We start from the raw sequence: 21848 nt of genomic DNA, 5'->3' as shown, positions 1-21848 counted from the left end.
GAGTTTTCAGCAGGCAACATCTAAAATATAGCAAAACTTTGATTTTGTGGCAATCAAAAACACTACAGGCATGCATAGCTGCCTGTAATGTGCGCTGAGAAAATGTGGCATTAGACAATTTTGTCATTGTAAGGACATCATGGAATGTTGTTGTTGTTGTTATTGTTATTATTATTATTATTATTATTTTTGGTACTGGGGATTGAACCCAGGGGCTCTTTACCACTGAGCTACATCCCAAGTCCTTTTTATTTTGAAGCAGGATCTCCCTAAATTGCTAAGAGCATTGCTAACCCCCTGAGGCTAGCCTTCAATTTAACAATCCTCTTGCCTCAGCCTCCTGATTCACTGGGATTACAAGTGTGCCCCACCATGCCTGGCTACAGAGTGCACTAGCACAAAGCTAGATGGTCTAGTCAACCACTCTGAGTGGCCTCCTGATACAACTGAATGTAAACAAGAGATGGTGAGGCTGCTGCCAGCTCCACACGGCACATTGTCTTAAGGTAAACTTCTAGTAAGTAGGAGTAGACTCTAAAATAATGCTAAAAAGCATAGTAAATGTAATAAACCAGAGGGCTGGGGTTGTGGCTCAGTGGTAGAGCGCTTGCCTAGTATGTGTAAGGCACTGGGTTGGATCCTCAGCATCACAGATAATAAATAAAATAAAGTTTAAAAATATATAAACCAGTAACATAACTATGTCTACTGTCAAATATGATGTGCTGTACATAATGGCATATGCCATATTTTTACATGACTAATGGCCCAGGCTTATGTACACCAGCAGTCCCCGGAGCACACAGTGCATTGCCTGATGACATCACTAGGCAATAGGAACCTTTCAGTTCTACGTAATCTCACGGGTCCACAGTCACATGTGCAGTCTGTCACTCACTGAAGTGTGCGTCACCTGACTACATACCTTCATACACTCCCATGCCCCGATTAAACACCTCCCAGAAACAAGCACCACCCAGGTTATGTGCAGGACTCGGCCCACATCTGTGAGCCGTGTGTGTAGAATTGGATCCTGAGAGTGACGTGGGAAGGGTGCTCCCAGGGTTCGTGGGGCTCTCCATCCTAGAAAAGCCAAAAACACTAAAAAGTACCATTACAAGATGGAGGAAGGAAATTTGTGTGTTTGGTTTGTTAAAAATGTGGAGTGGATAATTTATTCATAACACACTTAGGAGATACATGAAACAATAAACTCCTTATTTGAAAAGTTATTTTTCTTTGAGGTTCTGGAGAAAAAGCCTAACAATAAAGTAGATAAGATTCATATGAAGGAACATGTATGTGTTTTAAAATGCATATATGATATTCTTTGACAATGAAAAATCATGTAATAATAATGCAAGATAGCCCTACCTGATTTACACAGGTAATGTATTATACCCTCTCAAAATCAGTGTATAAAAATATATGAAGTAGAGGATATTATTTATATAGGTTTATATATAATAATATCTGAAAAAGTTCCTCTTTTTTCTTAAGCTCAAGTATCTTTCTGGATAAGGAAGAGGAATAAAAGGTCTGAGAAGGAAGAGATATAAGCAAAGTGGAATAAAGAGCACTGGGAAAATAAATTAATCCTGATATACAAAACAAAGATAACAAATTTAGTGCATTCATATTACAATACAAGGGGCTAGCAGGTAGTTGTCCAGGTTTAAATTTGAAGAAAAGGCAAAGCCAATGTGGTAACACACACCTATAATCCCAGCAACTGGGGAGGCCAAGGCAGGAGGATCGAAAGCATCAGGCCTGCCTCAGCCACTAATGTGGTCCTAAGCAACTAAGTGAGACACTGTCTCAAAATACAAAATGAGGAGCTGGGGTTGTAGCTCAGTGACAGCGCACCTGTCTAGCATGTATGAGGCACTGGGTTCGATCCTCAGCACTACATAAAAATAAATAAATAAAACAAAGGTATCGTGTCCATCTATACTAAAAACAAACAAACAAACAAACAAACAAACAAAATAATGAAAAGGGCTTGTGCGGTAGCTCAGAGGTAAAGCATCCCTGGATTCAATCTTCAGTATGAGGGGTGGGGACAGGGGCAGGGGAGACAATGGAATCTCGAGGACAATTTTCGATACTTTTTTAGAGGGATGATTTTTCCAACCTTGAATCCTGACACTGATGCCAACAGTGAAAAAGAAGCATTTTGAGATATGCCGGAGATCAGAGCCTCCTGCGACAAGGAGAGGAACAAATAGGAATAGTCCAGACAGGACTCCCAGGGCTTCTCCTCTGTGGGGCTTAAAGACTTTATGGAAAGAACCTGAACCCGGCTGTAAACAGCAATTACTGGACACTGGTTGTTTTTCTCCCCCCTCCTTCTGGTTACACCACCTGACCCAGGCGCCGGCCTTTAGAGAGAGGCTCTCCCCTGACTGCAGGTCACTCCCTCCTTTGGTGCTCATTAAGTGAGCAGTTTACCACACGGCGCTGCCTGAGCTCTCTTGTCCAGGGAAGAAATAGAATTCTGAAATAGAATTCATTCCTACTCTGAGCTCACTATTTATGATATTTTGAGATGTCTCTAAATCCATTCTTATTGGGTCTACCCACAAGATTGGGTAATAACATGCACTGTTATTAGCATAAGATGTCTCTGGCGTTAAAAAAAAACCTTATTACTGGACTGGGGTTGTAGCTCAGTGGTAGAGTGCTTGCCTCGCATGTGTGAGGCCCTGGGTTTGATCTTCAGCAACACAAGAAAGTAAATAAATAAAAATAAAGATATTGTATCCATCTACAACTAAAAAAAAATTTTTTTTAAATCTTACTGCCTTCTTGTAGAACACGGAAACTAAATCTCATTTCATTCTTTCATTGAGGGATTAAGAGAAAAAAAAAAAAGCATTGTTTTTGTTTTGTTTTTTTGTTTGGTTTTTAACCAGGGATTGAACTCGGGGACACTCAACCACTGAGCCACAGCCCCAGCCCTAATTTGTATTTTATTTAGAGACAGGATGTCACTGAGTTGCTTAGCACCTGTCCATTGCTGAGGCTGGCTTTGAACTCAAGATCCTCCAGTCTCAGCCTCCAGAGCTGCTGAGATTACAGGTGTGCGCAGCATTGTTCTTTAAGGCTCTGATTCCCTTACTTTTAAATGCCTGCTCTCAACTTCTAATACTAAAGAAGAGTTTACAGTTTTTTGGTGTGTGTCTTATGGACTTCAGATTTGACATAGTACATGTAACCTCTTGTACAACTCAACACCACTTTTTCTGTACTCTTTCTTTCTTCATGACCAGTCTCTTAGATCCCAAATATATGTCATGAGCAAAAGAATCTAACTTAAAGGTCTTGCTTTTATTCCCTCATCTGTCAAATGGAGGTGATACTGTTGACCATGCGATGTATACTTGCTATGAAAACTAAATGGAAAAACAGGTGGAGTGAACTAAAAGCTACTGAAAGTGTTAGCAAAACTTTCTGAATCTATTTTGTGTTTCCATAACACAATACCAGAGTATAGATAATTTATAAAGAAAAGAAGCGTATTTCTCACAGTTTTTCAGCCTGGGAAGTCCAATATCAAAGTGCCAGCAACTGGCTAGGACCTTCTTGCTGTGTCTTGCAGAGCAACAAGAGGCCAAACTCACCTCTGCAATAAGCCTGCTCTTGCAATAAGTGATCTTCTCCCACAATAATTACATTAATCTGCCGCACTATGGCTGGGCACAAATAACCAAGCTGCCACAAAACCTTGTAGGTTCAAACAGCAACTCTTTATTCCCCAACTCTCTGGAACCCCTGCGAAAACTGCTCGGGAAGTCCAAAGTAATGGGCGCTCTATTCCCCGGACCAGGGTCCACATACAACTCAATCAATCCAGCATCACAGCAATTATTTACAGCTTAACTCAAATCATCATCTCAATGGTTCGCTGGTGTCACCTTTCAACCATTCCCTCTGGCAATATGCCAGGCATCATTCTGACTTGGCTGTGGCTCTCAACATTAATCCATTCATGAGGGCTCTAGTCATCTCTTCTTAGGCCTCACCTCCCAACACCGTTGACCGGGGATTAGATTTCCAACACATGAACTTATTCAAACCACAGCAATAGAGTTCTGAATTTAAATGGGACTTATTTCCTCCTGTAACAGAAAACTGGTTTGTCATGATGTTAAATGGATTGTAACTCAGTGAACAGGAAGTGGCTACCTAGCCACATTATTTCCAGATTAAAGCAGGAAGTAGCAGCATACAAAGTATAACTTTGGTTACAATGAACCTTTCCTTAGTCTTCTGACTATTGTCTGAAAAATGTCCACACTCTAACAGAATCCCTTTGCTGTGTGAATTTTGCCCTGATATACAGAACAAATCAAACTGTTCTGAAAATATCATTTTAGTTGTTCTAAAATGAATTTTGGAGAAATTTCTCTTGGAAGACCTTCAGTTAAGTGAAACAGTTGATATAATGTATTATTCATGAGCAGTTTCTAATCCACATGTTAGAAAACAATGCCATTAGATTTTTTGCAATCTAATAATATTTGCCAATTTCCATGGAGTCCCTCTCTTTCTGTCCTATTCTGTATCTGTAACCTGTGAAACTCTCTCTCAGTGAAGAAACATCTTTAGCTTCTAGCACCTTGGTGGGCAGAATGGTTAAGAGTCCAATTGCCTGAGCACAAATCCTGGTTACACCATTTTATTATCTTCATCTCAAACATAGGTCTGCATTTAAGAATTAAGTGGTAAAGGATTCTGATTAATGGTGATAGATTTCCCTTTTAAAACAATGCTACAAGACAGGGAAGAGAAGGAAGGAGGGAGGAGGTGGGGAAAGGAGGAAGGAAGGAATAATTCTACAAGGGCAAAAAGAATAGAAGACAATAGCAACAAAATGCTGGAAACCAGTAAGCAATCAGATGGGTGGTAATGGATCTGATTTATGCCAAGTAGGGATTTCTCTAAGTAGGGATTAGAGAAAACTGAATAGAAACCCAGTTTGCATAGAAAGTTTCCCAAAACTCAGGGGTAGCCAACAGAGGACCTCTGGAAGCAGGCACAAAGGTAAGGCTGGAACAATGGTACAAGAAATGGCCAAGAGTTCAAGGTGATTGCAGCAAGCATTTATAGTAGTCTGATTTTTTACAGAGATTTTTTTGGGGGGCTGGGATTGGCCTGGATAATCTTTGGTGTGCATCAGAATCACCTGGAGAGCCACTAGAGCATACTAAGGCCCAGGCTTACAGAAGCAGGACAGGGCCTGGCCTTCAGAATTCACCATCCTAGGTGGAAGCACCAGCCAAAGGAGATGTAGAATTAACCTGCAATTTTCCCTGTTATTTCATGAGTTACTCCAGAGATGGAGAGTAGCTACACTGAAGTAGCCCATCAGGCAAAAACTGACGGGGAATTATCATCACCATGCTGCTGTCTAGAATATATGTATTCTTTTTTTCTTTAAAGATTTTTTTAAGATGGACACAATATCTTTATTTATTGTTTTTATTTTTCTGTGGTGCTGAGGTTTGAGCCCAGTGCCTAACATGTGCGAGGCAAGAACTCTACTGCTGAGCTATAACCGCAACCCCTAGAATATATGTATTCTCAACAGCAATTATGGAAACCTGTCCCACTCAGTGTATGGGCTACAAGCACATAAGTGTATGCAGGCTGGTGGTGTAACTCATTGGTAGAGCACTTGCCTGGCATGAGCAAGGCCTTGGGTTTGACCTTTAGTAAGAAAGCATGTGTGCTGGGGAGAGGAGGAAGAGAGGAAGGGGAAGAGGAAGAAAAAAGGAGGAGGAGAAAGGAAAGGAAGAGGAGGAAGAAAAGAAGAAGAAAGGGGAAAGAGGGGGAAAAAGAAGAAGGAGGGGAGGAGGAGGAGGAGAAAGGAAGAGAAATCTAACCAAGGAACAGAGGCAAAAACAGAGAAAAGAGAGTGGCATCTAGGCTCAGAAAACAAAGAGAGATGTGATTTTAAAACTGAAGATGGGTCCAGGAGGATCATAAGTCTGAGGCTAGCCTCAGCAACTTAGGGAGGCCCAAAGCAATTTAGTAAGACCCTGTCTCAAAATAGAATCATTAAAAAAAGCCTGTTGGCGGGGGAGCAGAATGTGTTGGGAATATGGCTCAGTAGTTAAGTGGCCCTGGATTCAATCCCCAGTACAAAACAAAAAAACAAAAACCCCTGCAAATGAAATGCTTTAGTAAAAGGCCTTGGGATAGCTATACCAAGAGAGATCAGAAAGTGTACAGGTCTAAAGGTGGGTGGTAAGAAAGAATAAAAAGAACTCCTGAGTAAAACTCACAAGGACACAGTTGTTGTTGTTGCCCTAACGGAAGGGACCTGAGAAATGTATGAAATTAGAAATCCAGAGGGAGTACACGTGAGAAATAGGGAGGGAGCCAGTGGGTAGCCCAAGGCAGAGCTTGATGTGGTTCTGAGTTAGACTGGCTAATTCTGAGCTGGAGGTGATGGTCAAGACGCACTAGAATAATGGAGACTTTTAGGGGACTCATTGATGCCATCTTTTCATATGACAGAATCTAGATGAGTATTTTAGGAAAAAAAAATTCTGAGTTAGAAAGCAAAGGAACAGAAGGAAAACATTTAAAGGCATCCAAATCCAGCAAACAGGGCTGTGAAAGAAGGAAAGGAACCAATTTAAGCAGTAGGTGAAAAAGAAATTCAAGGGAGTGGAGTCCTCCCCAAAGGGGAAGGATATAAAACCTTAGAGGCATCCAATTACTGATCAAGAATAGGTGACAGAAAGCAACACTACCCGACCCTTTGAACATTTAAAACCCAAGGAAAGATGAATCTGGAGGAGTTGGTGGCAGAGGTATTATTATCCTCTAATAGTTTATTAGGGGCAGAAGCTGTAGAATCATCAACAGCAGGTCTGGTTCATGAATCTGCAGAGGGTGTTTTCCCAGCTGAGCAAATAAATAGGGGAGGAGAGATGTAGCTTCTTTAGTTTTAGCACTTCTATGCAAGAGGCAGTATAAATGGAAAATATGGTCCAGGATGGAAGATTCTTACTCTGTGGCACAATCTATACTCCATACAGTACACCTGGAAGCCCTATATTTTTGTGTCAAAGTGTAAAATGCAAACCAAGAAGCTTTTGAATGCACTGAAATTGTTTTAAGTAGGACCAGTTTGATCTCCCTCAACCCCAAGTGGGAGAAGATTCCTTGCCAGTTGAATTTAAGTTCATGGTTATGCACTCTTGACAATAATCACAGAATGACTGGCATCTTCAAGAGAAGTCAAGAATATTTTCATCATCTGTCTGTCTTTACTTGATGTTACTGAATTTCTCGGCTATAGCCAATTGGGAGACAACTCTCCACAGATCTTGTGCGTTTCTACATGGCTTGTGAATGGAGGCACAGGCTGTTTTTACCAAGGTATCAATCTCTCAAGGATGTACCTAGTGTGAAAAGCCTTAAAAGCTAGAGATAGAGTACAAGGAAGAAGGTGTGGGTTTGTTTGCTCTCCGGTATAAGAAATCTCTCTCCCTCCAAAGTAAACCCTAGTTAGGCTTGTGTCTAATCCATCATGAAGGATTGAAGTTGCTTGTGCTCAGGACTCTTTACCTGTGAGCGAGTCCACTGCATGTGTCTCTACCTGAGTTTTCTGCATTACAGCTGCAGGATTTGGAGTGGGCTGTGAAGTGAAGGTGGAACTTTAAATTGGGATTTGATCCTAAACTAGATAGAGAAAGCCAAAATCCAGTTACAGCACCATGAGTAATAAAGTCATTTGTCTTAAACCCAGGAATCTCATCTTCTGCCAAGAAGACTCTTTATAGTGTAAAATCTCCCATTTTTTTTTTTTAACCTGGGACAACTATCTTGGGGTTGGGATTTGGCTCATTTTTCTAAATGTCGTGGGTGTGGGGGCCAATGTTTTGACATCGTTGTGTGTTCACTTACTCTTTGTTCATCTACAAGTCACTGAGATATTTGCTATTGAATGAGTTCCCTGTTATTGGAGCTGAAGAAACCATATTTGTTCCAGGAAAAAATAGCTCAGGTTACAGACACTGAAAAATACAATCTCTTTCCAGCATTCAGCTTCAAAAACCTCATTAGCTTAGATGGAGAAAAATAAGATACAGGAGAGATCAAAGGAGGCTATTAAATGCTTTTTTAACTCACCAAGTTAAGGAAATTTAAGTTTGGATATTAATTGCTTGAGATTTTAACATGTTTGGATCATGACTTGCAAGAAGATGTAAATTTGTTGGCATTTGCTTGATGATCATTGTGGTGGCATTTTATTTCATTTGCAGAACTTCTGAAAAGCTGCACTTTTGTATAAGAAAAATCATAGGGACCAGAGTTTTAGCTTCTGGAAAAAATTCGTCTTCTGGGAGTGGGGAGCAAGCCATTTTCCATGAGACAGGCCACTTGGGTTCAAGCTAAAGTCGACTACTTAGGAATGTCCTCTAACTGCTGTTCAAAGCATTTGTGAGAGCTCCTTGAACACACTGTGACTGATGTTTAACTTCTGAGCATCACCTGTCTTTCTCAGCTAGTTCTTGAAGCATGGCCTTTCTCTCTACCTCATCCCATTGTGCAAACATATCTAGTCCCAGGGAAAACTTCAGAAGGACTGGTAGTAACCAGGTCACACCACATTTTTATGGTTCCCAGCATTTGTTTAAAAAAAAAAATTCAGATGTGACAGAAGACATCTCAGTTCTGAATCCCAGGAAGCTTGACTGGCTTTTCTCCCATCAGTGTCTACAGGACCATGGAGCCTGGTGATTTCCCTTTCATGCTTCAGCCACACTAAGATTATTTTTAGGCTGCCAAAGGAAGCTCATTTTCCAAATCTCTGGGGCAGATGTTCGAGTGACCAAAAGAGAACCAGATGGCCATCCGAGAGGCCAGGGCTGGAAATGAATAACCATTCAGAAAGAAGGAATCAGAACAACAATAAATCAGCACGAAGTGGCCAGAAGCCTGCAAGCTGCCTGCAGAAATTAAAACCGTGAACCTACTGCTATGCCAGACCCACTGCTCTCCCGCAAAGACAGTAACTCAGGACTAAAGAGGGGACCAGTAAAACTGGAAAGTAAAACTCTCCAGCCCCCAGCATGCCCTGGTCCATGCAGAGTGTAAAACATGTGCACTCTTTCCCCGTCAGATGCAGCTGGGGGAAGAGCCACAGCTGACGCTGTAGCTTTGCAAATGAGATAATACTGCCCTTGTTCTATCTGAGCCTGTTCCCAGTCTCTTCCCTTTCATCATCCCCCTAAAGCTGAATGGGCTTAATGGACTTTGTTGGTGATTATTTGGATGATTTTTATGCATAAAAATTAAACAGATCTCTTGGTTGCTCAGAAAGTTGAGGTACCCTATCTCTAAATAAAATACAAAATAGTGCTGGGTATGTGGCTTAGTGGTTGAATGCTCCTGAGTTCAATCTCTGATGCCTGCCCCCCCCTCCAAAAAAAAAATTGAGGTAAAGACAGCCATGCATGGTGCACACACCTCTAATCCCACGACTTGCTAGGCTGAGGCAGGAAGATGGCAAGTTTGAGGCTGGCCTGAGCAACTTAACCAAATTCTATCTCCAAGTAAAAAATAAAAAGAACCTGGGATATAGCTCAGTGGTACAGTGCCCCTGGGTTCAATCTCCAGTGTGTAAAAAAAAAAAAAAAAAAAAAAAGAAAAGAAAAAGAAAGAAAGAATGAAAAAAAGAAATTCAAGGTAAAGAAGTCACCTTTAAGACATCAGTCATTGTGCCCTGTTTGACCATCTCATGGTGAGTTGGTGTCACTTTCCTAAAGAGAGGAGAGTGTCCTTCAGGGACAGGAGGAATCTGCATACATTCTCCTGGTTGTAGATTTCAAAATGAGGTAAGGCAAGGACAGACAGTCTATGAAGTCGGGCTCCCTCACTCTTGCCATGTCCCTGTGACCTAGTAGGTGAAGATGTGGTGGAGTCTGACATTCTTCTTTGGGTTTGTGGGCTCACTGAAGGGAAGACACATAGGTCATTTCTCAGCAGGAGTTACCTGCCACGTTCCCTGATACTGACAGATCTCTCAGAGCAGAATTGTCACATGCTTTACCCTAAGTTCCAGAATGATAAAGTCAGGTGTGTGTGTGTGTGTGTGTGTGTGTGTGTGGTGTAGGAAGACCTTCAGACATATAAGAAATCGAGGTGGAGGGTGGAAAACAGGCACAGACTGGGGATGTAGCTCAGTGGTAGAGTACCTGCCTAACATGCGAAGGCCCTGGGTTTCATTCCTAGCACCAGAAAAAATAAAAAATACAAATACAAATAAATGGCCTCTAAAAGAGGTAAGAGGATTAGCGGGAAAGAAAATATGGCGGGATGAGTTGTCAGAGGTGCCCCGAGACAGTAGCTAATCAAACCCAGTTCTGCAGTAACAGTATTCCATACAAACATATATAAGATACACAAACATATACAACTTTGAGAGAAAGTTTCATACTCTTACGTGGCCTACGATAACAGAAAAAGATCATCCTAACGGGGCATATCAGAGGCAGTTTTTGGAATAAGAGGAAGGTATCATCGTGGTTCAGTTTGGGCTCATTGCTAGATTCTAGGCAGTACCTTAAAGCTTAAGCTTTCTACTGCCTCTTCTAGATCAGTACAGGAGCAGTACTGAGTATGTGCTGCTGGGTATATATTTCTCTAAGAATCTGATGAAAAACAGGGATGTGCTAAGTGAAGGCCCAGAAGCTAACCCAGATGCACCAAAGATCAGCCAGGGCTCTGCAAACTGCTGCCTAGGGGCCCAAGGGGGCAACACCACTTGTTTTTGTAACTGGAACTCAGTCACGCTCACTAGTTTACTAATTGTCATGGCTGCTCTGGAAATGCAAAGGCAGCGTTGAGCAAGAGACTCCCGCCAGCAAAGCATGAAATGTTTACCATTTGGCCCTCACAGGTGCTGACTCCTCATCCACAGGAATGGTGCAAATTCCAGTCGTAAGTCAAGGCAAAGAAACTGGAGCATTTTTAGAAAACATGACTTAGCAAGTCAATCAGAAGGAACTGGCAAGTGGGTAAGAAGCTGGAAGGCTTGCCGGTCTACCACAGTATTTCCTCTTTGGACTCATCCAGGTTGCCTGATTTTATCTTCAAAGTTAATTTTAAAATGATATCCAAAATAAAAAAAATTAAAAAAAAAATAGACTCATTTGAAACAACAAGGATTCTCTTCAATATTCACACTTTGCTAGTGTCACAGGATTACTGAATATCGTTGAAGTCAGGTAGCTTTTCGGACATGGTCTGGAAGGAACGGAAAGCATGTGTTTCTTGGTGGTCGTGAAAGGAGAGGAGAGGAGGAGAGGACGGGAGGCAGGAAGGCTCAAAAGTAAACAGAAACCTGGTCAAAACATAGTAATAGCCCTGCCTTCAGGGGGAAAAACAAAAGAACAACAAAAAACACCCCCCCCCCTTAGAAAAAAAAGACAACCCAGAACCTAGCACCCAAATGCTGGGAGGACTTAGCTCCCTCTCTCTACTGACCACCCACTCCCACTGTTCTCTTTCTTCCTAGCTTCATGGCCCCTCTCCCTCAGCCCCAGCTCTGGTTATTTCTCAGTGGGGCTATAGTAGAGGCCTCCACATCCATCTCTGTGCCTCCAACCTGCCTGTTCTCTCTCCACCTCCTTCTCTACCCCATTGCCCAAGTAACCTCACCACAGGAACCCTGAGCCTGCCACAACTGAAAAGCCATCAATGAGTCACCGTCCTCATAAAAGAATCTGTAATTCCTTAGTCTGGAACTAAGAGCACAGGGCTGAACATGGGCCCTTTGTTGATCTTTGAACGGGCCTTAAAATTTCCTTTTTGTGGACCACTGTCGGTGTTCTGTTTCTGCACTAGAATGTCACTCATTTCTGGGAGTGCTCCTGCAGAAATCCTATGAAACAGTCAAATATTATTGTATCTATTGAGCCCTCCCTGATCTCCAGAAAAAAATGAGATCTCTCTCTTTCCTCCAAATCAATACAGCCTATGGCTCCAAAGGATTTATTATACAGAAGAAGGAAAAAGAAAAAGTCAGAAATGATATTTCATTTTGGAATAACAGATATTGTTAGAGAGGAAGAGAGTACCCAGCACAGGGCTTTCTAGGTATGTGGAGAGAGATGTAGAGCTGGCTGGTGAACAGCACTGAATCATACTATGGCTGCTTGGGTGGCACCTGCTATAAACTTCTGTGGTGTAGGTGGGAAGAACAATAGCAAGACTTAGAGATGTCTGCCCTGGGAGCTAAAGAGGAAGGGTGTGTGTGTGTGTGACATGCAGACCGCCTATTTGTGACTCCTAGCTTAAAAGATATATCCACAGATTTTTATTAGGTAAATACATGTGTTCTGTCCACCCACTTATGAAATCAGGAGTTGACTTTCTGATTTTAAGTGCTAACATGCAAGAAACAGACAAAATTGGCAATCAGAGAAGGTAGAAGTGACAGAAGGCTGGAGCAATTAGACACGTCTCTGAGGGACAGGGGCTTTAAAATCTTGATAGTCAAGGCATGGAAGGGAAGGTATTTCAAGCGAAGGAATGAAAACAGCAAGGATCATGGCCTTCTTTTTCTGCAAATGTCATCTAGGGAACTAAATCAGTACTTAAAAAGCTAGGCAAGCAAAAACAAGCCAACAAACAGCAAACAAAAAGCCAGGCAGGCACACAGTAACTCCAGGGGGCGGGGATGGGAGAATTCTATTGGTCCTACACAGCTCTGCTTCTCTGAGAAATTTCTGCCCTGGATTCCACAGGGGAACTTCTGACCTCTTGTATTTTGCTTTGTTTTGATTTCCCAGGCTCTGTGCTACCATGTTGCATAAGATGTGAGTAGAAAGAAAAAATATCAAAAGATTTCAAATCTTCCAAGGTTCATGAAGCCTTTAAGTGAGATGTGTTTTTCCCTAGCACTCAAGGCCCATGTATCTAACACATGGGCATACTGCCAAAGGTTATTTTGTCATTTGCCTAAAGACCAGCACAATAACTGGAATGGAAACAAAGAGGGACCTCCTGTTCCTCTTGGTGGAAGATTCTCAGTGTGCCTTGCCTTCACTGGTGGTCTCAGAAAGCACCTCAGGAATTTTCTAGACCTTCAAGACTTTCAAGCTCATGAAGTTATCCTGAGATACACAGTGCACAGTATTTATTGCTATCACTTTGTCTATGGCTGAAGACATTTTTAATTTCAGTTTCATTACTGAATTGTCACCTTCTTTTAAGCCTTCATGTATTTTACTTTATGTTTCTATGTGTAGACCACAGATTCAAACCCCCCAAAGACATGCAGATCTAAATTAAGAAAACAGGGTGATATTAAAAAAAAAAAAAGGAAAGTATCTAATAAGGGTCAGAGTTGAAATATTGTGCCGGAAGATGCAAAGATAGGAAGCAATTTACCTAAAGCAATCATAGTCACCCTATGAGTTCTACAATATTTTTTTTTAATAAAAGAAATTAACTTGAGGGCAGAGAAACCTTATGCTATGCTCTAGAGGGCTGTATTTTCTTTTCACTGAAATTTGAAGGAAAATTTCAAGTCCAAATAAAGTTGACTGCCTATGGAGAGGATTTTTTGATCTATATGTCCTATGGCTGCATGCTCTGAGGTCAGCCCTTTCAATTTGAGAAGCTCCCAACACAGATTCATAAATCACAAGCCTACAGTACTGCACTCATGTCCAAATGCACAAAAAAACACAAAGCAACCGAAACCGATAAGATCTAGGCAAGTTCTAATACTTCCCTCCCATTCTCCCAGCGACCACCTGGCTTCCCCTCTGGAAGGCCCTGGGCTTAGAGACTCCACGTGGAATACCATCCTTGCTTTTCTATGTCAATAACACGAGTTGTTTACTTCCCTGAGAACTGCAAACTACATGGGTGGAAACGCAGCACCGAGCCAGGTAGCAAGTTGGAACAAGTCCTTGACAAAGTGCCACTAGGACAAGCCTAACTCAAATGTCAGCAGTTTGGGGGGCAATTCATTCTGGCCAAATAATTATTCTTATCTTCAGCCACCCCTTTAAATAATCGCTTCATCTCCTCAAGTATGAAACCCAACCAAATCAAAACCACCCCCAAATTTAAATCTTATTTTCCTAGACCAGCAGCAATGGCAAGCCTTTTCTTTCTTATCTCGCTCTGGCAATTTCGCATACTGCATTCAGTTTCATGCAATGACTTCTGTCTGTCTCATGCCAGTTAAAGTGTTGCCCAAGGAACATCAAAGTGAACTGAGACCTAGCTGGAGGAGTGCAGAACTGTGGAGAAAGAATAGTTTGTAGATCTGGGCAGGGAAGAGAAAAATGCAGAACTCAGGGTAGAGGATCAGCATACAAGGTGCTGGGACAGTCCTTGCATCCATAGCACAGCCTATACACCACAAGCTGGTGTTGGGGAAGATAAGGAGAAGATGACATGCCCAATTCCATGCCTGAGGAGCTGGAGCAGGCTGGGGACCTGTGCTTGCCAAGTGTCCCATGAGCACTACAACCCCTTTGACCTTGCTCCTCTGTTTCCAAAGTGCAAAAAGGAGCGAGGCAGGTGGGGGCCTAAAATCTCCTCTTATCTCAATGCACAGAGAGGTCCCAGAGTTTCAACCAGCTCCTAATAGCAGGCTCCTAAGAGACCTCCTGTTTTCATTTTTAGTCTGGGTGAGCAGCAGGGTCTTGTGGAAGCTTCTGCAAACAGACTCCTAGGCCTGCCCCACATGGAGCTGCGGAATGGGCCTTTCCAGATGGCACCTGGGGGATCTGACGCCAGCCCACGTACACCACACCCTCCTGCTGCACTTAGACAGACGAGGGACCACCTGCACACCTGCGTGAATCTCTAAGCAGAGACCGCAACTGCCCTGGGTTTAGAGGGATTCTGAGGACCTCAGAGAAGCAGCCAAGTCTTCACACTGTCCCCTGGAAGCTGTGGGGAAAGAACCCTGGCTCCCCTGTGCCAGTATTTCTGTGTGTTAATTGTTTTAGCCTGTGAAGATCTGATTTCCAGTCCGTTTGAACACGAATCAGAGCTTCATGCGCTTGGTGCTCTTTGCTTTTTTGTATCAGATGCTTAAGTTTGATTCACCAGAAAAATCTAGTTCAGACCCCAAAGGAGAGACAGTTCCCCAGCCAGGGCAGCTTCATTCAACCAGAAATGACACTTTCAGATGCTGTGATAAAAGTCTTCAGACACTTCTGCAAACACACAGAGTGGACATTTTCTCAACTATTCCATCCAAACAAAACACAAGAGGCCCTCTCTCCTTTCTTTCCAAAAATGAATATCTACCTGAAGGATACCGTCTTCCAGGTTCTCACCTCCACAACAACAAAGCATCAGACACACAACAGACTTACAGAGTTGCAAGGTCCAGTTTTTGCTCTTCGTTCCTTTCAAGAGATGAGATCTTCCCCAAATCCCAATCTCCCAAAGTTCTCCCAGATTTCCCCAAACTTGTGATTCCAGAAACGCTGGAACTGATTCTCTTGATGCCAGAGGAAGCCGGATACAGGTCTCCTGATTGATGTGCTAAACAAGCTCTTCCTAGCTGAGTGGTGACAACTGTACATTTGGCAGAGACAACCATGACTTCCATTTCTGAGGGTTTTGTTCTTTGTTAAAAATATAAAAAAAGGGAGACAAGTTTTGATTCACTGAAGAGATATCACCCATATTCCGCCCTGTCATTCTGAAAGTCTTTCTCTTTATTTAAAAAAAAAGTCACTTTCAAAGGTGTAGGACATGGTTTTTTTTTTTCCCCCTCTGAAAAAGAGTCTTTTTTTTTTTTTTTTTCAGATGAACCATGATTATTTACACTTGGGACAGAACACACATTTTTCTGAATGGTCAGAAGATCCCAGGAGAGGGCTGGGGTTATGGCTCAGTGGTAGAGTGCTTGCCTCACATACGTGAGGCACTGGGTTCGAGTCTCAGCACCACATGTAAATAATTGAATAAAATAAAGTCTATCAACAACTAAAAAAAAAAAAAATATCACAGGAGAATCTGACCCTACCCTCACCCCTTGTTACACTTCAGGTATTATGCTGCATCCTCAGGATAGAGAGGTGCTTAATCCCTCCTGCTCCTTGCTCTTGAAACTTTTATGTCCAATTAGGAAGATAGAGCAGTAAAAAGATAAATGATACAAAAAAAGATGATAAACACTATGATAGATACAGAGTGCTACCTAAGCACAGAGCATAGACTAAATAACCTGAGGGCTCAGGGAAAGGGATGCTTCAGGGGTGGAGTGACAGTTGGGCTGGGTTGCCAAGGATCTTGCCAGGTGAGGAAAGGAAGGTGGTCTTCCAGGCAGAATAGCAGGTGTGAAGGCACCAAGCAGTGAGGAATTCTAAAATACAGGGGAAACACAGAGCTCACAGTGCTAGTGGTGTGTGTGTGTGTGTGTGTGTGTGCATGGAGCTATTGGGATCATACACAGGAGACAGGGCAGCACAGCCAGGCTGGGTTTGGCAGCACAGTTGTTCCTTGCCATAGGCTGGGGATTGGTAACAGGATACCCATTGGATACTAAAATTCAAGGTGTACAAGTCCCTTATATAAATGTCTTAGTGCTTGCATAAAACCTACATACATACATACATACATATATATATATATATATAATTCTCCTCTACACTTTAAATTACCTCTAGATAACTTATAATGCCTAATTCCATGTGGATGCTATGGAAATAGTTGTAATATTATTTAGGCAACAACGACAAGAAGAAAAGTCTGCATGTTCTGTACAGGTGCAATTTTCCCCCTCAAATTATTCTCCATCCGTGGTTGGTAGAACCTGCTGATGCAGAGCTCATGCTTGCTGAGGGATGACTGTATTCTACATTAAGGAGCTGAGATTTTAACTTCAGGGTAATTGAGAGCTACTCAATTATATTACTTGCTTAAGCGACAGAACTAGACTCTCATTTAGAACACTATGTCTGAGCAGAAGATGAGATGGAGATGAGTGGTTCCAGGAAGACAGACCCATCTGGGGTTCAAGGAGCTCAGGTGGAGTGGAGGAAGGGTCTAGACTTAGGGACTTCTGAGACCAAAACTGACAGACTGTAATCATGCATGCGCTGGCGGTGACACTGGGGGCAGGTGATGGAGAGTGAGCCCTGTCACTGAAGCCAGCCCCATTCAGGACAGCAATTGTGCAAATGCCTGTCTTTCCCACCATCCTTTCCTGTTTCTTTTGATCCAGTTTTTACTTTTCAAACTTGATATTCAACATATGGTTTTATACTAAGCTTTTTGAAAGGAAAAATCTCATTGCTGTTTATTGTAGCAATGGGAAGTAAATCAAAGCACACTCACGATAGATCCCTAGCCTTTATCTCGCATTTGCTCAACGGAAGCACTTGGAGCACACCACAACGGTAGGTGCAAAAGCAGTCAGTGTCCGAGTGGACCTGGGCAGCAGGTTTAGCCATCTTCATCTGTGGAATCAGGGCCTTTGTGACTTAGTTGATTAAAATGGTACCAGATTTCTTTCATTTCAGTGGTTCTTTAGTTTTTAGAAATTACAAAACAAGAGTCTTGGATTGTGAACACATAACTCAAAGAATTTTCGTTTCACCAGCTCAGCTCTCGTCTAAGGCACATCAGGGCAGACCCTGGGAGGGGAGCAGGGAGGCTGGCTGCCCACAGTTCTGCCTCCGGAGTGGATCTCTTGATGTGAAGCCAGAGTGGCTAAGACATGGTTGGTGCCCAGGTCCAGGGGACAAACTGGGACCCTTCTCTGTGAATGTTTCGTGAGGGGTAGAGTGGAAAGGGGCCCAGAGAAGGGAGATTGTTGAAGTAGGATTGTTTCTTGGCCTGGGGACATAACTCAGTTGGTAGAGTGCTTGCCTTGCATGCACAAGGCCCTGGGTTCAATCCCGAGCACCACACACAAAAAAAAGATTGTTTCATTGTTTCTCGCCTCTTTGCAAACAAAGTACTGTATCCCAGATGTGTATGACAGCATGCACAGAAATTCCTCTGGAAAAGCACATAAAATAATAAACATGTAAAATAATGTGATTAATTGACAAACAATTAAATTAAAGACAATGTTATTGGTGATCATAGAAGTGGCCACTGCTATGAATGTTAGTATAACCTCTCTGGAGAAAACTTTGGATCAAACAATTCTGCTACAAGGTATTTAAGGAAAAAAAACATAAAAAATATGCATTGGCATATATGAGCAAAGATATAGAGAGTCTTTATCATTTTGAAAAAAAACTGAATATACATGTGAGTGATGTAAATTGGTGATACAAATTTTGGCACTTCCATGTTAGGGAATATTAGCCATTATAATCCATGGTTTCAGAAGAAGCTTTAATGCTCAGGGTTGTATCACTAAAATCACAGCATGTTTTGTAAGCATAGTTTTCTAAGTTTAATTAAAAATAGATGGCCTTCGGGGCTATAATAATTCAGTTAGAAAGGCATAGCAAAATTTATCACAATAAATTTGTGAAAATTTATTATCTCTATGTAGATATCTATGTATATATATCTTTGCCTGTATATATCTGTGCATATTTTTGATGTAATTCTCCTCTAGCAGAATTTCTTGGTCAAAGGCTTTCTCTAGAGAGATGATACTTCTTCTTCTTCTTCTTATTATTATTATTTGTGGTGCTGGGGATCAAACTCAGGGCCTTGTGCATGCAAGGCAAGCACTCTACCAACTGAGCTATAGTGATACTTATACTCCTAGAAGTGGCCAGTTCCCAAGATCATCAATAATATATTTAAACAACAACAACAACAACAACAACAAAATAGTTTACCTATTAATCACATTGTTTTACATGCTCATTAGTGTAATTTTCCCAAAAGAAATCTATAAAAATTGTAAGCATAAATTACAATTTAAATCATAATATACAACATGTAATATATTTAACATAGTCCATGTGTTATTTATTAAAGCAGTATTTGGTATAAAAAAATTCCCAGACAATTAAATAATTCCTTGGAGTTTTTTTTGCAAGAGAATATGACTTACGAAGTTTTAAAAATTTATGGGACTGTGACCTTCCCCACAAAGAGCCTTTGTGCTACACCAAGGCTGGGGGCTTTATCAGACGTGCAGCCAAGGTCCCCTCTCCCCTCTGGAGAAGACCCTGAGCTCCCTGAGCTTTCCATGGAAATCTAGCTGACCTGCTCCCAGGCATGGCTGCTCAGCCAAGGGCTCCTGCTCAGCCAGGGTGAACTGTCCAGACTGGGAGCGTTGGGAGAGAGAAAGCAAGGGGACTCCCTGGGCTAGTGCAGGGCTGGCAGAGCTAGCAGGAAGGGCGTCTGGCTAGAGGTGGAGTGCTGGAGTTGGGTGGGAGTTAAGGAGTTGCTAGCTGTATGGTGACACAGCCCTTGCTCCTTCTTGTACCACAAGCTGTACCTTGTACCACAAGGAGCAGAGAGCCCAGAGCCCTGGGGCTGGAGGTCGCAGGGAGGAAGAGCTCAGGATGACCTTGGCCTTGACGATGATAGGTAGACAGTAGAGGAGAAGGTGGTGGGGAGAAGGTACAATGCTTAGGCGTGCTCAAGGATTATTCCAGGAGCAGCCCTGAGGTCCTTGGGATGGGGACATGCACAGGAAGCCGAGGCCCTTTGAGGCTGCCATGCTGTGGTCATCTGTGGGCTAGGGGAAGAGCCATGAAACTGATGATAGGTAAATCTGGTTGGATTTTGTTGTCATTTTTCATTATTTTCTGGGCTTAGCACAGAGCTGAGAAAATGGCAGGTATTCAGTGAATGCTTGCTTTGCTTTTTAAATTTTAAACCTGCACCCTCGCCCCCTATCCCCTACCTGGGCTGCTGGGCCGCAAGCTGCTGGCTGTGCTCAGGCTTCCTGCAGTAGCCTTGCTGTCAAATTCAGTTTCATATAACTCAACAACCAGATCACTGCCTCAGTCATCATGCTTTCTCACCTCCTGGAGCTCACCATGGGGTGGGAGAAACACACCTTAGTCTGACCTGCCCCCAGGCATCAAACAGATCTGTGATAAGTAGCTCACAGAAGGGCACATACTTGGTCGTGGTGCTAGAGCTGAGGGATTGGAAAAGGGTATTTGGGAAGTTTCTCTGAGAAAGTAACATTATGGGACCCAAAAGATAAACATGAATCAGTTATGCAAAGAGGATTCCATAGAGACAGAACAACATTTGCAAAGGTCCTGTGGCATGAAAGTGGGTAATCACCATGAGAGGCTCAGGAATGGGCATTGTAGTGGTTGCATAGAACTGAGGGTCAGTTTGGTCTACAGGGAGGTCTGAGAAGCAAACAGGGGTCAATCATGGAGGGCACGATAGGTCATGAAAATTAGCTGAGTCTCTACTATTACCAAAAGTCAAAGGAAAGCCACTGAATGGTCAAAACGAAAAAAGATAGGAATCAGCACACAGTTGTTTCAAACTGTCAACCTCAGCCGCACTTGTTAAGTTCAGGTTTGCCTGCTATTACAGGTCTTCTGAGAAAGCTCCCTCCTTTGAGGGAAAAGCAGCTGGAAAAATGTTTGAAATCAATCATGGTTCTATAGAATGCAGGTTATAAAAGCTTCTGAATTTTATGATGCAATCGTGATTCCTGAGATGTGATACCTGTGTGCAGCCCACAACCTGTAAAACCGTACTCAGTGGCACTGATCTCCAGGGACCAAAAGTAAAGAGGAAAATCTTTTTCTTCTTAAAGTAATATGGCATGTTATGGCAAATATGATGAGATGCATTTTTTTTGGCCTTTGATGGCCTTATGATCAACAAAGCTGATTTTCCAACACTATCTATGCTACCTAGGTTCAAAGCTGGTGGGAAGGAATAACAGGTTCCAAATGGCAGAAGAGGGTGCCTTCCCCAAGGTTAGTTGGATGAGAAAAAGGACTAAGAAGAGTTTACACACACACACACACACACACACAAAATGACACATTTTTCAGATCTGGGATACAAAGAGGAGACCATGGAGCCAGAAGCTGTTCTGACAGCTTCGTGTACACCAGGTGACATGTGCAGAACGTGAGGGTGTGAAGTGACACCAGCCATGTGAGGAAGAGCCCCAAGCTGTGCGGGGTATCCTGGCTTGGTTAAAATGGTAAGCTGTCTTCTACACAAATCTGTCTGAGTGATCTTTGTGCTAACATTCCACTCGGAACCAGAAAGCTTGCCGTCTTAAGTTTAGATTCACGAACACTTGTTTTCAAACACTATCGAGAAGCAGCAGCAACAAAATCCTTGTTTATATCACAAAGCACCCTAGACACTGATCTAGGCACTGAACTCAATAGCCAGTTGCATTCTGATTTGTTTGGAGTTTCAATTATTTTTTTTTTCTGAAATGAAATGCCTTCCCCTTGCAGATGTTTCTGGAAGATTCTGAGAAACATATCAAAAAGAGTGCACTGAGGTCCTTTCCCTTCCTGGTGTCTATCCCACTCTCTGAAGTATTTCTCCTCTGATCCTGACACCCATGTCTTCAGGGAAACCATTCCAAAAGAGCAGCCTGGGAGAAACCAGAGTCACACTTACTGCTCTTTGGATGGCGGATGAGCTGGTCCCTTCCTCCTCTTCCCCGTCTGGCTCCTGGTCTTCATTGTCGGTCCATGAGGACACATCCTCTATCGAGCTGGTCAAGTCAGGCAGACTCTTAGAGGTCAACCTGAGGAGGTCCTCTGCAGAGCTTTCCTGTGGGGATGCAAGGAAAGGTCCAGGAATTATCCCCTGGCACCAACCAGTTCCGCTGACCACCGCTGCTTGGGCGAAGCCTGAGCTTCCTCCTTTGGGATCATCCTGGAGGCGTGTTCTCTAATAGCCTTGATTATCTTTTCCCCTGA

The 21848-nt window shown here is 42.6% G+C and overlaps 1 protein-coding gene across 13 annotated transcripts in view; it reads right to left on the bottom strand.

Moving 5' to 3' along the window:
* Pdzd2 (PDZ domain containing 2) overlaps positions 1-21848 on the bottom strand; it is a 354997-nt gene that overhangs the window by 60423 nt on the left and 272726 nt on the right. For 10 of the 13 annotated variants that reach the window (XM_078017033.1, XM_078017026.1, XM_078017014.1 and 7 more), the window contains one exon: positions 21544-21699. The exons of 2 other annotated variants lie outside the window; for them this stretch is intronic. In XM_078017033.1, coding sequence (XP_077873159.1) covers positions 21544-21699 — 156 coding nt within the window. Of the gene's footprint in view, positions 1-15368; positions 15452-21543; positions 21700-21848 lie in introns of those variants that run through there. One more of the 13 variants, XM_078017066.1, reaches the window with a different exon arrangement.

The sequence above is a fragment of the Ictidomys tridecemlineatus genome, chromosome 1, assembly GCF_052094955.1.
Source record: "Ictidomys tridecemlineatus isolate mIctTri1 chromosome 1, mIctTri1.hap1, whole genome shotgun sequence".
In the NCBI taxonomy this organism is placed as follows: domain Eukaryota; kingdom Metazoa; phylum Chordata; class Mammalia; order Rodentia; family Sciuridae; genus Ictidomys; species Ictidomys tridecemlineatus.
This window is presented reverse-complemented; position numbering and strand designations above follow the sequence as displayed.